We start from the raw sequence: 13372 nt of genomic DNA on the forward strand, positions 1-13372 counted from the left end.
TAAATGTTATCTCACTACTTAAGATAAAAGTTCATCCTCTGCTGACGAATGCACCGAGTCTGGGTGAGCTGGAAAGTCTGAGAAGTGAACAATGTGTGTGTGTGTGTGTGTGTGTGTGTGTGATGGACGCTCGCAGCTTGAGACGGTGAAGTGACTCCCGGAGTGTTGGCGGCTGAGGAATCTGACCCATGAATGATTCTGATTGTCTCCTTTCAGTTGGGCCCTTTGAACGAGTGGGATCACGTGTGACAGAGACATCACACACTGTTGTGGTTGTGGGGGAACATTTCAAAGGCTGTGTGTCAATCTTTCTTCCCTATGTCACTTATAAAAAATAAAGTCCTGACAAGATGGTGAATATCAGATCACGCTTCACCAAAGCAATGTTGCTGAGGGCCTCTCTGCCTCCTTTATAATTCATGGTTCCCATTTGAGCCACGGGGGGTTCTGGGGATGTCATAATAAGCTTTGGAACAGGTTTGACACAAACGCTGGAGATGAAATGAGACAATGGAAGATAACTCCACTCAGTCAACTCTCAGGTGGAAACGAGTAAACAGACCGATCGATGCAGTTATTGGCATCTCCATGGCAGACGGCTGAGAGGTTAATCCCCCGGTCTCCATGTCCTGCTGCGGGTTCGATTGACACAGTCAGACCTACCGCCGCTCTTTCATACGCGTGCACACACACACTCACACAAACACACACACAGCACATCAATATTGTATGATCCTGGGGGGGGGGCGGGGGGCAGGAGTCTGGGATCTGCACGGAGTTGACAGCGTAATTTGCTGCACACACACGCCCAGTTTCTCTTATCAAGTTCTGCTTGTTTCCTCGATTCCTTTACCTCCATCAGCGATCGCTCTATTAGAATTCAACCATCTGCTCCAGCTCCAGTTGAACGGCTGCAGGTAGAGAAAGTCTGGGCTGCTCTATTTTACAAGGCGGCCTCCAGAGAGAACCACTCTCTGCCACTGTAACTGGAATACAGGGTTTCCTACATAAATAATGAGGTGCAGATGTCAGCTTCGATATGGCCGCGCTCATGTTGTAGACAACAAACTTTTATTTTAAACTTGATATCGTCCACACCTTGTTTTCACCGCACTTCACTGCCTGGCTGTGGCAACAGGCAAAACATAACCAAAGTCAAATTTGCATATTTTGTATTTAACAAAACCTGAAAAACCTGGTTTTTCGCTAATAGGCTTTTCAAAATGGGAAAATCTTTCTCAAGGCGATTGGAAGAAATAGACTGTAACTGATACTATATGACAGGGGTGGATCCAGGGGTGGGGCCAGGGGGGGGTCCTGGTTGGCCAAATCTGATTGGCCGCTGAACTGGCAACAATACTAACAATAAATATAAGAATTCGTTAAGAAGTTGTCATTTTTCGGCTTTTTTGAAGTACACAACGTGCAGGAACAAGCAACAATTCTCAAACAACAACTGAAATGTCCTCCGTATACTGAATCAGGATCAGTGCACAGATGTTAAACATATAATTGCCCCCCCTGTGTAAATTATGGCCCCTGATTTAGAAAAATCCTACATCTACCACTGCAGATAATCATAGAGTTCTTGTTTAATATATTTCCTCCTGTATGAGATGTGAACAGGTGACAGCTGGATTTTTACATGGATATAGAGGTAAAGGCAGTCATATTTCTTCATTGCAATTTAATACAATTCCAGACGCGTGGCTCCCTCATGCTGTGTTGCATGTATTTGAGGTTTCTATGACTCAATTGAATGAAGGTACCATCTGTGCCTGCTGATGTGTATGACATAACGCTGGGCTGTGTCGCCGCCTGCAGCGTCTACCTGTTGGCACCGTGCTGCCTCGCCCGTGTGGATGGTTTCCATCCCTGAAAAGAAGCCGTTTCAAGCAGCTCTGAAGGAATGAAAGAATATTCTTTCCACACTGTTAAATCAAAAACAATAATTAAATGGCCCCTCCAGAGTGAGAGTGTTAATTCAGGCCTCTGCTGTTAAAACAAACTACAGTATTTGTGTGGCTGCTTCCGTGTGGATACATTTCGTTTTTTAAGTATTATGCCGGCTGTCATTCACAACCTGTGGAGCATCTTCAACACCCACCTCAATGGTGAGAACAGTCAAATACGTGGCCATGGCAACTACGCTTCTCATCCTAACAACTGCCTCCCACAGCAACCGTCACCAAGCAACCCCCCCCCCCCCCCCCTCTCCTCACTTTCTCTATTTAAGGAGCAGAGGAGGAGGAGGAGTGGAAGATGATAATGCACAGGAAGAAGAGAACATTAGGGAGAGAGGTTGTGCAAAATTACTTGTTGCTTGTAACTGATTTAGTTTAAATTGTTAATGTGATGGATTTCTTGCAAATACTTTAAATATCAATACGTGGGTTTGCTGTTAAATACGTAGAACTTAGCGTAGCTGTGGTGATGTGCACTTTCCTGTAGGTGTCAGAGTTGTGTCATTTCATCAGTGGGCGTATGCAACATAGTGGAAGTTATTGTTAGACTCAACAATAATTTAGCCAAAGTCATGTGTTGCTGGGGCACAGGATTTCCTGCCGAGAGACCCTTCATTGTATACCTTCCTCTCCGGGAAGTGACTGCGGTGTTTGTATTGCAGTTGTATTATACACAAGATAAAAACCTGTTAGCAATTAAAATTCCTACAAGATATGTCCATGTTCCCTTAGAAGGCTTTACGTCAATTTTTTTTGAGCGACAAAAGTCCAACACAGGAAACGTCTGGTGGAACAGTGACAACTCACAGAGGGAAATGGGAGCAGATATTTTGCAAAGCCAAAATTATCAACATCAACGAAGGCACCGTTTCAATCATGAGCCAAATCAAACGCCCCCCCCCCCCCCCACACACACACACACACACACACTCACATATCCCTGACCATGGCTCCCTCCTCTCTGCCTTGTTATGGTACAGGACACAGCTGACAGAGGGGGTTGTGGCTCACACAAGCAGGAAATACAGGCGGAGCATGTGACCATAAAGTTTTTCTCCCACACACTCATTAACTTTTTATTCGGCTGGACATTGTTTGAGTCACAAGAGGAGATTTCAGTTTGGACTTCCCTGAATCCGGATACATTCTTTGATTTTCTGCTCTTGCTTTGCTGACTGCAGTTAAGGATCCGTCCAGTTTGTATCCAGACAAACTTAACTGGTTGCAAATCTTGTGTCTGCCGCTCGACTTCATTCCGCCTCTGTGACAGCCCGAGTGAGAGTGACTCTGGGAGGAGATGATAAATGCATGTGTCAGGTCTCAAGATATATAATAGCAAGCTGCAGGAGCCTGTTCTACACCTGCTGCTGACAGAAATAACCTGGTTTTTCCTGTCAGTGTTTTGGTGACTGATGATTCCTGAAAATCTGCTGTCGCTGCTGACCTGAGAGAAGCAGTAAAAGACAGGGAGGCATAAACAAAAAGACTTTGCTGAGCGTAGTAGCACATTAACTCATCCTCTGAAGTCGTTAAAGGAAGGAGGTAGAGGGCAGAGGCCTCTCTGTTGGATCACCGGTGTCGCAATTAGTAAACACAGGGAATGTTGTCAGGATTTGGCACTGCCTTGATAAGCCTGTGATACAAGTTCACCATGACTTCTGCTAAGAGATGGTTAGTCCCACGCCGCTCTAGAGTCTACATGTAAGTCCTTATATACAAACATACTCTGTCGTTTATTCTATAGTTTGCTCTTAACACTCATGTTTGGTGTAACGTTTGGCTACTGACCCATTCTAATGCCTTCTTCTCTTTCTTAGTGTGGAAGGGGAGTCCCAGTGTCCAGAGACGGGCACCCACAAGGACAGCTCTTTCGGCCAGGTGCCTTACCTGCGCGGCTCAGAACGCTTCAGTGACAGCGGCGGCGGTGGTGGCATCGGCCCACCCCCTGGAACCCGGGGCCCTTCGTGCGTGGCCGCCTCCAACTCAGCCAGCTTGGCCTGGGCGCTACGGACACGCCACCAACCTGCGAGTCTGGCCCTCCGCAAGCAAGAGGAGGAGGAGAACAAGAGATGCAAGGCCCTCTCCGACAGCTATGAACTCTCAACAGATCTGCAGGATAAGAAGGTATCCGTGTACTGTCGGTCTGAGAATTCATGTCCCAAATGTTTGTGTTCCATAGAAGCCATGAGCACTAGACATGTGTGTGATGTGAATTCTTCCTTGTTCTCTTCTCCCCACCCTCCGCCAGGTGGAGATGCTGGAGAGAAAGTACGGTGGCTCCTTCGTAAGTCGCCGAGCAGCGAGGATCATCCAGACGGCCTTCAGACAGTACCGCATGAACAAGAACTTCGAGCGCCTCAGAAGCTCCGCGTCAGAGAGCCGCATGACCCGCCGCATCATCCTGTCCAACATGAGACTGCAGTATTCGTTCGATGAGCGGCAGCCTCAGCAGCAGGCCCAGACACAGACCAGCTTCACCCACAACGTGGCCATCGGGCCTCCTCATTCCCCCGACCCAGACCGCCCAGGAGATTACACCCACTTAGAGGACTCCTTCTCCAAACAGGTAACACTTTATATAAGTCTTTCAGGAAAAAACAAGTTCAAGTTCATTTAATCACAGTGAATATCGTAAAGTTATTCATATAGAGAGAAACAGACATAGAATAAACTAGGATAGCACTCAGTAGAGCGAACACATCCACCAAGTCCCCTTAAATCCACTCAAGTAGCACAACATTGTCACTCTCCTAAATATGCCTGATTTTATTTATCTAGATCCATTAATTACTCTGTAAAAATGTTAAAGAAAGTGAACTAAATTCCAGGATCTTCAGCAACTTTTATCAGGTTCTTTCTTGACCCACAAAACATCCTTTCACCAAGTTCTGTGGTTATCCGTCCATTTATTTTGGACCAACAAACAAACACATGAAAAGATAAAATTGTGTGTGTAGATCTGATCTGATACTCATCTATTTCAGACATGTAACCCATGAACAAAAGTTTTCTTTCTGACAGGAGGCTCTGAAATAAAAAGGTACAGGGTGTGTGTCTTCAGTCCTGCTAACTCCCGTTCCACTTTGTCTTTTCTTCTAGGTCAAGTCCTTAGCCGACTCGATAGACGACGCCCTTACCTGCCGCGCGGGTCGCGATGACTCCCAGGAGGGCAGCAGGGAGGGTGGAGGTATAAGCGAGGACTTCGGCGAGTGTGTGTGGAGCAGTAGCAGCAATCCATCCTCCCGGAGAGGTCTGGGAGAAAGAGCCAGGGGAGCTGGAGGAGGACTCAGTATGCACGGCGACAGCACGGCCACTTCGTACAGTGATGTCACCTTGTACATGGACGATGGGATGCCGTCGTCACCCCTGTCCCTCGACCGGGCCCCCAGCAGCACAGATACAGAGTACTGGGGCCCCGGTGTTGGTGTCGGAGGGCGGGAGGACAGCAGGGACACGGAGGGAGGGGGTAGCAGTAACAGCCGGCGTAGCACCCCATGCACAGAGTGCAGGGACTATCGTCTGAGGGGCGCACATCTGCCTCTTCTCACTATTGAGCCGCCCAGCGACAGCTCAGTGGACATGAGTGACCGCTCAGACCGAGGCTCCCTGAGTAGACAGCTGGTCTTCGAGCAGGAGCCTGGGGTGGGAGCTGGCTCCCCTCAGGGAACCCTCAAACACTCCCCCAACACGGGCACCCGCCAGGCCCCCGCTGCAGCGGCCCAGGGTCAGACACGGGCCCCCAGCAGACCCATTCCAACACATATCCCTCAACAGGTGGCTGCTCACCACCACCATCACCACCATCCTATCCACCACCATCAGTACTCAGACACCCCTTCATCCTCCTCCTCCCCACAGCAGCCCCCCACCACCCCACTCTCCTCCTCCTCCTCCACAGCTCTGCCCCCCGGTGGCCTGGAGCAGCCGTGCTGCTCAGACGGAGACAACGACTCACTCAACTCCACCACCAACTCCAACGAGACGGTCAACTGCAGCTCAGGCTCCTCATCTCAGGACAGCCTGCGGGAGCCTTTACCGCCTCTGGGCAAGCAGACATACCAGAGAGAGAGCCGCCACAGCTGGGACTCTCCGCCCTTCAACAGCGATGTGGTGCAGAGGCGTCAGTACCGCATAGGCCTCAACCTCTACAACAAGTAAGATGTGGCACTGAACAGCTGTTGTTCTGATGGTGATGGTGCAATCAAACTAATCAAACAGTTTTTGTGTTGCCTTGATAGGAAGCCAGAGAAAGGGATCCAGTACCTGATTGAAAGAGGGTTTGTCTCTGACACTCCAGTGGGGATTGCTCGCTTTATCCTAGAGAGGAAGGGCCTGAGCAGGCAGATGATTGGAGAGTTTCTTGGGAACCGGCAGAGACAATTCAACAAAGATGTTTTAGAGTGAGTATGACAATTTAGTCCAATCAGATTGAGGAAGCTTGATTGTCAGGGGCTTGAGTAGGGGAGGTGTGACCGTGACCTCTGCTGTGTGTTTCAGCTGCGTGGTGGACGAGATGGACTTCTCAGGTATGGACCTGGACGATGCTCTGAGGAAATTCCAGGCTCAGATTAAAGTTCAGGGTGAAGCCCAGAAAGTGGAGAGGCTCATCGAGGCTTTCAGGTTGGTCTTTGTTAAACACGATGGGTTTTCTCAAGAGATTGTGTCTGTGACTGACGTATGGAAAATGTCATGTTTACACTTGTTGTTTCTGTCTCATATGCAGTCAGAGATACTGTGTGTGTAATCCCACCCTGGTTCGGCAGTTCCAGAACCCGGACACCATCTTCATCTTGGCCTTTGCCATAATTCTCCTCAACACAGACATGTACAGTCCCAACGTCAAACCAGAGAGGAAAATGAAAATGGAGGATTTCATCAAGAATTTGAGAGGTGCTCATTCATATGAAATTATAAAACACTTAAAGTTATTTTTAATATTAATATTTATATTTTGATATTCAGTTTTTATAGTGTAAGTGCAATTTTATTATTTTAACCAGCTTTGTCTTTCTCCCTCTGGTGTGAAACTTGCTTCTCCCCACATTAGATAATCTGTATGATTTGTTTTGATAATATATTTTTCCTCGTCTCCCCCCCAAGGCGTTGACAATGGTCAGGATATACCCAGGGACCTGCTGGTTGGGATCTACCAGCGGATACAGAAATGGGAGCTACGGACCAATGATGACCATGTGTCCCAAGTGCAGGCGGTGGAGAGAGTGATCGTGGGCAAGAAGCCTGTGAGTCTCCATAACCCCTAACATGACTTTTTCTTTTCTATTAGCGTTTCTTCACAAGAATTTGGAGGTATAACCTGCATTACTATTTGTCCATGTAGGTGCTGTCCCTTCCCCATCGCAGGCTGGTGTGTTGCTGCCAGCTCTACGAGGTGCCTGACCCGAACAGACCTCAGAGGACGGGAGTGCACCAGCGAGAGGTCTTCCTCTTCAACGACCTTCTGGTGGTAAGACTCACATCCGTCACTTTTGAAGACATGGCAGATACTGTCCTAACTGACGTATTTCAGCTAAAAGCCTCTGTATGAAATATGCAATCTATCCTCTGCAACAGGTGACCAAAATCTTCCAGAAGAAGAAAACCTCAGTGACTTATAGTTTCAGACAATCGTTCCCTTTGGTTGAGATGCAAGTGAACATGTTCCAGAACTCGTGTAAGAAGCCATTTGTCCTTTTGCACATTTGAACTATTCTTAGTGACACTGTGTGGTGGTTAAGGCTTATATCTCCCCTCCGTCTGTGTTTAGACTACCCTCATGGAATCCGCCTGACCTCATCAGCCATGGGAGGGGACAGGAAAGTTCTTATCGTCTTCATGGCACCCAGTCAGCAAGATCGCACCCGCTTTGTGAGCGACCTCAGGGAGAGCGTTGCTGAAGTGCAAGAGATGGAGAAATACAGGGTTGAGTGTAAGTGCCCCATCTACTGGTAGTTACTGTGTACTGAAACTTGTTGAAGGCATCATACCTCCGCCAGGGATGTTACCTTTGTCAAACCTGTCCATTGGTTTATTTGTTGGTTTGTTTGTTGGTTTGTCAGCAGCATTAGGCAAAAGCATATCTGTCTGTCTGTCTGTCTGTCTCTCCGTCTGTCCGTCTGTCCGTCTGTCTGTCTGTCTCTCTGTCTGTCTGTCTGTCTGTCTGTCTGTCTGTCTGTCTGTCTGTCTGTCTGTCTGTCTGTCTCTCTGTCTGTCTGTCTGTCTGTCTGTCTGTCTGTCTATCTATTACATTCAAGAGGATTGTTGGGCCTTGGTGAATGTATGTGCTCACCTGAGTACCGCCACAGTTGTGTTTATGAGGATAATGAAAGTTGTTCAAGTGTTTCTTGTTGTCGGTTTATGTCTTCTTGTTCTCCTGCGTGCCGTGTCTCCCACCCGTTCTGAATTCCCCTGTGCCCTCTGCGTTTATTCACAGCGGAGTTGGAGAAGCAGAAAGGTGTGATGCGACCCAGTTTGCTGACTGGAGGTGGGGTTGGAGGAGGCGTGGGAGGGAAGAGCGATCTTGTGAACGGCACCCTGGGAAGGACGAGTTTTGATGACTCAGTGGGTGACGGTCTGAAGCGCACGGCGCTCAGCTCATCTCTCAGGGACTTATCGGAGACAGGTGAGATAACTGAGCCTCGGAGACGGTGAAAACTCCATTTCCTTCAGCTGGGTTGAATTGGGTATCAGAGCTCTGTTCTCTGTTTCTATTGCTACATCCTGTTCCTCTTTCTCGCTGAAATTCAGACACATGCATACACAGATCTTATCTTTATAAATAAATAAATATTTTAACCTTCCACTCTTTGCTGACATGATTCTTCCTGGTCGGGTGCAGGGAAACGTGGTCGCAGGAACAGTGTTGGTTCTCTGGACAGTACCATGGAAGTAAGTCTAGATGTAGACTTTAGTAGACCCACAATTCCCCTCACTCGTGCTTTATTTTCCTGAGCATGCTCATTGTGTGTACAGTGTGCATATAGATGGTGTGTACGTGTACATGCATGTGCGTGTGTCCATCTGTCCCGCGCCTGTCACCCTTTGCATGGCTGTGAGCGTTCACATCTTCCCAAGCATGTCTCTCCTCTCCTGAAATACTTTCTGTGTATAAAGATGTTAGTGGGAACAGGAGCTAAATTGTACTCCTCTAAAGAATGATCATGACTTTATCCTCGCAGGGATCCATCATTAGCAGCCCACAGCCTCACCAGCGCTATCAAGTGCCAGGTGTGGTTCCTGGCTGCTATGGAACAGAAGACTTCCGGCCTCACCGCCCCATCCTGAGCCCCGGATCGGGGGTGGGGGGTGGGCCGGGGCAGCAACATACCACTGCTGGGACAGGAGTTGGGGGAGTCTCCAGCAGTGCAGAGAGAGCAGGAGCGGGGAGCGGCCCTGGGGGGAGCAGCAACAACAACAGCAGCTCCTTCCTGGGCTCCCTATTCGGCAGCAAACGTGCCAAACCACCAGGGCCCCTTATTCCACCGGGGCCACCTTACCCCGCACCTGTCCCCCCACTGACTACGGGAGGGCCCCCTCCTCACTCCCCTTCATCTCTGTGCCAGTTGGAGGGGGGGCCTTCCAAGATCCAAGCGCTGCACGCACAGTACTGTCACGTGGGCAGCGTGCAGCCCCCGCCACCTTACTACCATCACCATCGCTACCACATGCAAGCTGTCGCCCCTCCTTTACAAGGGGTGGCCACTCATACTATACACAGAGGCCCACTACCCTGTCGTCCAGCGCTTGGCCCAATGCACGTCCCGCACCCGCAGCTGGCCCATCTCTCCCAGCTTTCCCAGCATGGCCTGCCGGGTCGTTACGCCAACATGGTTGTGGGGTGTCCCCCCCCCCTTTCTCCTCTCTCCCAGCATTCCCAGAACCCACAGTTCACCCTGTACCATGCGCAGCCCACACACTCTATCAGAGGGGGCGGCGTCCCTGGCACCAAACCTCCACTAACGTTGTCTCACTCCCACCCCCACCCCCACGCACACTCCCAAACCCACCCCGGACACGTACACACACCACACCCAGGCAGCCACTCTACCCACCAAACACACTTCATATTCGGCACTCTGCCCCACAACCTGCCGTCCGCCTCCGTCAATGCACATCACGCTGCGACCGTCGCCCCGTATCTGCCCCAGTACCCTCCTCTCTCTTCCATCCCCCCTCCCCCACCGCACTCCCCTTTACCCCCCCCTTTGTCCCCCCTTACCCCTCTTACACCTCTCTCCCCTCACCCCCCCCAGCACCCCGGGCAGCCTCAGCAAGGGCCGCAGGTGACGGGGGCTGGAGCGACAGGTACAGGGGGCAGCTCCAAATCCAAGCCTATCAACCGGATAAGTACCGTGGTATGAGCAGGATGTGGGGCCACAGGGGTCAGAGGTCAGATGATAGAGTGGTGGAGGCGGGCAGAGCGAGGTCGAGATCCAAGTCTGCCAGGACAGAGAGCAACAGCAGCAGCGCTACTGACAAGAGGAAACGCAGTTTGCTTCGTCTCTGCTACTTTCACCTCCGTTTCCCACATATGTAGGCGGCGATAAACAAGCACAGCCAGAGTTAAATAACATGTGCACACATCTTGAAACCTGAACACATAAGAACACACACACACACATACATGCACACCGACAAGAACAAATACCCCCCCAACCATTCCACACAGAAGTCAAAAAAGTCTATAGCCATATAATCTAAGACGGAACTACATCTATATTTATTTAGATTGTCTGAAATCTAGTTGAGTCTGTATGAGACCATTTATGTTTTCAGTGTCGAGAGTGATGATATGACACTGGAAACACAGAGACCATATATATATATATATATATATATATACACACACATTATAAATATATATCCAGCTGCTTACATGGGGATGTAAATAAAGACTAAGCCACCAAATGCATTCCAATGGAGTTTGGCATTAAAATAGCAGAGAGTTGCATAAAAAAAATTCCCTTGACTTTGCAATAATTTCCCTGGTTTCATGATGTCTTTGTCCACTTTCGCAGTTTCTGCTTTGCTGATAAGCATCTTTTTTTTTTTAAAGAAGACCTCAGATATGTTCCTTTGTCTGAAACTTTAAAACCAGTGCACGGTTTCCTGACAGTCTTTTGCTTAAATGGTCTTTTACATGTCAATAGGAGCCACCTGGCTTTAAAATGCATTCCCTGTGGGGTATATGGGAATTATCGATACAATCAATAATATATTTTAATGTTTCTGAAGCTTCTTGCTGTTTTATTGATATTATACCTGCTATGAGTGATGAATATTGTCCAATAATTGTTTTGATCAGTGATAAATTATATCAGCAGATGTTTGTACATGGTTATAGAGAGTATATGCACATATAAACTCCCTTGGCTTGTCACGATGACGAGAGGGCGTTCTAATATGTGAAGTTTGATTTATTTCCATCGTACTAGTTTCCATTGAATTCATCTTTTAATAATTAGTATCATTGATTGTGGGAAAATAATGAATGAGGTTTAGTTTTGTTCAAATGAGTTTGAACACCGACAATATTCCTGCTTTTCTGTTCTATGATGTGAGCACATGGGAGCAAAAGTTATCCAATAGTGTGATCATCAAAACTAGAACTTTTAGAATGGATCTGAGTTTGTGTTTTTTTTTTTTTTTCATTTTGATGAGGTTCCCTGTACAGGAAGAAAAATTTGATTGTGGGAAAATGACCCAGATTTTGGAAGATGCCATCCCCTCATAATTATAAAGGGCACCTCTGCTCACTTATCTGCAGTCATCTGATTTAGCCATTGTGTGTTTTTCTATGTTTTGAAGAAGCACGCTTTTACATGAGGTTTTGTGGTTTTGCACACGTGATGTCTTAAGTCAGAAATGGCCTTCTTCTAATCCTCCCTCTTCTGCCACCTTTAGAAATCTCTTATCATATTTCCTGATGCTTTGGCATCCTGCTGAGGGCTCCTCGCTTAAAAAAGAAAAGTACAACATATGTCAAGAATGTAACATAGCCTGCAGGTATAAACCGTATTTCCTTTTCTTTTACTGTGGGCTTCGTATAAGTGTCGTCCCTTTTTGCTACTGCAATTTTTGAAGTTGAAATGAAGCACTGGTGTGGTTTACCTCCAGTGCCGTTAATCACAGAGAGAACACTTCATATAACCTGATTCAGGAGAGGATGAATCAGTGCGGACAAAGTTAAGAGAATCTATGGAACAAGCTACAGAAGTTGAAGAAGAAATTTAAGAAGATCCGGATCCTCATGAGAAGGATTTTTTTCCAGAGATGTGAAGAGAGTCATGAATGTCAGATGAATATTTTATAGGTATGTGTTGGCTAGCCTTTTCTTTTTATTGTGTCCTTTTTGACTCTTCTTGCATGAATATATCTGCACTTATTGAATAGATTGTACTGTATAAACCTGAATGTACATATTATACTATACATAGGCTTCTTATATTGACTATGGGATGATCTTCTCCCTGTCTGCATTCAGGTGCGTGCATGTGAGTGCCACTAAGTATGTACATATAAAAGAGGGACAGGGACAGAAGACGTTAGCCAAAAGGAAATTCTGACTTCTTTTCATTTTCTTATTATTTTCGACTGAAGGTGAGAGAATGAGTTACCACGATATAAATTATTAAAGCCCAAAAAAGAGTATATGTCAGTGCACTTATTGATATTATTTTAAACAGATGAGTTTAATTTTTTCCTTTGTGTTTGTAAAATGTGTACTGACAGAATAGAGAATTGAGATGTGAATATTTATTGCTTCTGATAAATTAAAGTGTCCTTGCAGTGAAGTTGGCTCTGTGTGTGGTTTTCATGTGATATTAAAGTCTGCTTTCATCAAAAAAGTTAAGGATCAAGGATATATTTGTTGTCCATATTGGGCAAACCTCCGCTGAACATTAGAGATAGACAATAAATACAATATATTACACATCAAGTAATATAACAATTTAAACTGCTGAAATTCTTGCTGAGTCAGCTCACTAGTCTGGTGAACACTGGTCCCAGACACAGAGACACACTATCTCCTTGTTTATTGCAATCAAGTTACACACGCATGAGGAGCTCAGTGTCCAGTGTCACAGTGATAAGGAGAAATACAATACACTGGATATCTATCATGAGTCTATAAGATGAGGACTTTTCATCAAATAAAATAATATTTCAATGGTAATTTACATGATTTCATTAGTTGAGAATGAGATAGATGGAATTCATGTTACTGAAGTCCGATCGCTCCAATCCAGGGAAATTCAGTGGTTACAGCAGCAGATAGTCAGAATGAGGAAGGCAAGGGAACAGGTACAAATATCAAATTTAAATGAGCTATACAAAAAATGTAATATGTTTATAATATAACCCTTTCACTTCAGAGAGAGAAATGATTTGTAGAGAGATATACTTGAGTA

General features: G+C 46.8%; 1 protein-coding gene across 2 annotated transcripts; it reads left to right on the forward strand.

The window, feature by feature from the left end:
- The first annotated feature begins 3367 nt into the window (after window positions 1-3367).
- iqsec2b (IQ motif and Sec7 domain ArfGEF 2b) lies at window positions 3368-12754 on the forward strand. Of its 2 annotated transcripts, XM_053425645.1 has the most exons (14): window positions 3368-3665; window positions 3782-4088; window positions 4213-4530; window positions 5064-6118; window positions 6203-6364; window positions 6462-6584; window positions 6688-6854; window positions 7065-7204; window positions 7303-7428; window positions 7536-7635; window positions 7729-7890; window positions 8395-8583; window positions 8800-8849; window positions 9140-12754. In XM_053425645.1, the coding sequence occupies exons 1-14, from the start codon at window positions 3616-3618 to the stop codon at window positions 10319-10321; spliced, it is 4131 nt and encodes a 1376-aa protein (XP_053281620.1). In that variant the 5' UTR covers window positions 3368-3615; the 3' UTR covers window positions 10322-12754. The 2 variants fall into 2 exon arrangements, with proteins under 2 accessions (XP_053281620.1, XP_053281621.1); XM_053425646.1 differs by lacking the exon at window positions 8800-8849 and having other exon boundaries at window positions 9140-9293.
- The last annotated feature ends 618 nt before the right edge of the window (window positions 12755-13372 follow it).

Source organism: Pleuronectes platessa, chromosome 6, assembly GCF_947347685.1.
Source record: "Pleuronectes platessa chromosome 6, fPlePla1.1, whole genome shotgun sequence".
In the NCBI taxonomy this organism is placed as follows: domain Eukaryota; kingdom Metazoa; phylum Chordata; class Actinopteri; order Pleuronectiformes; family Pleuronectidae; genus Pleuronectes; species Pleuronectes platessa.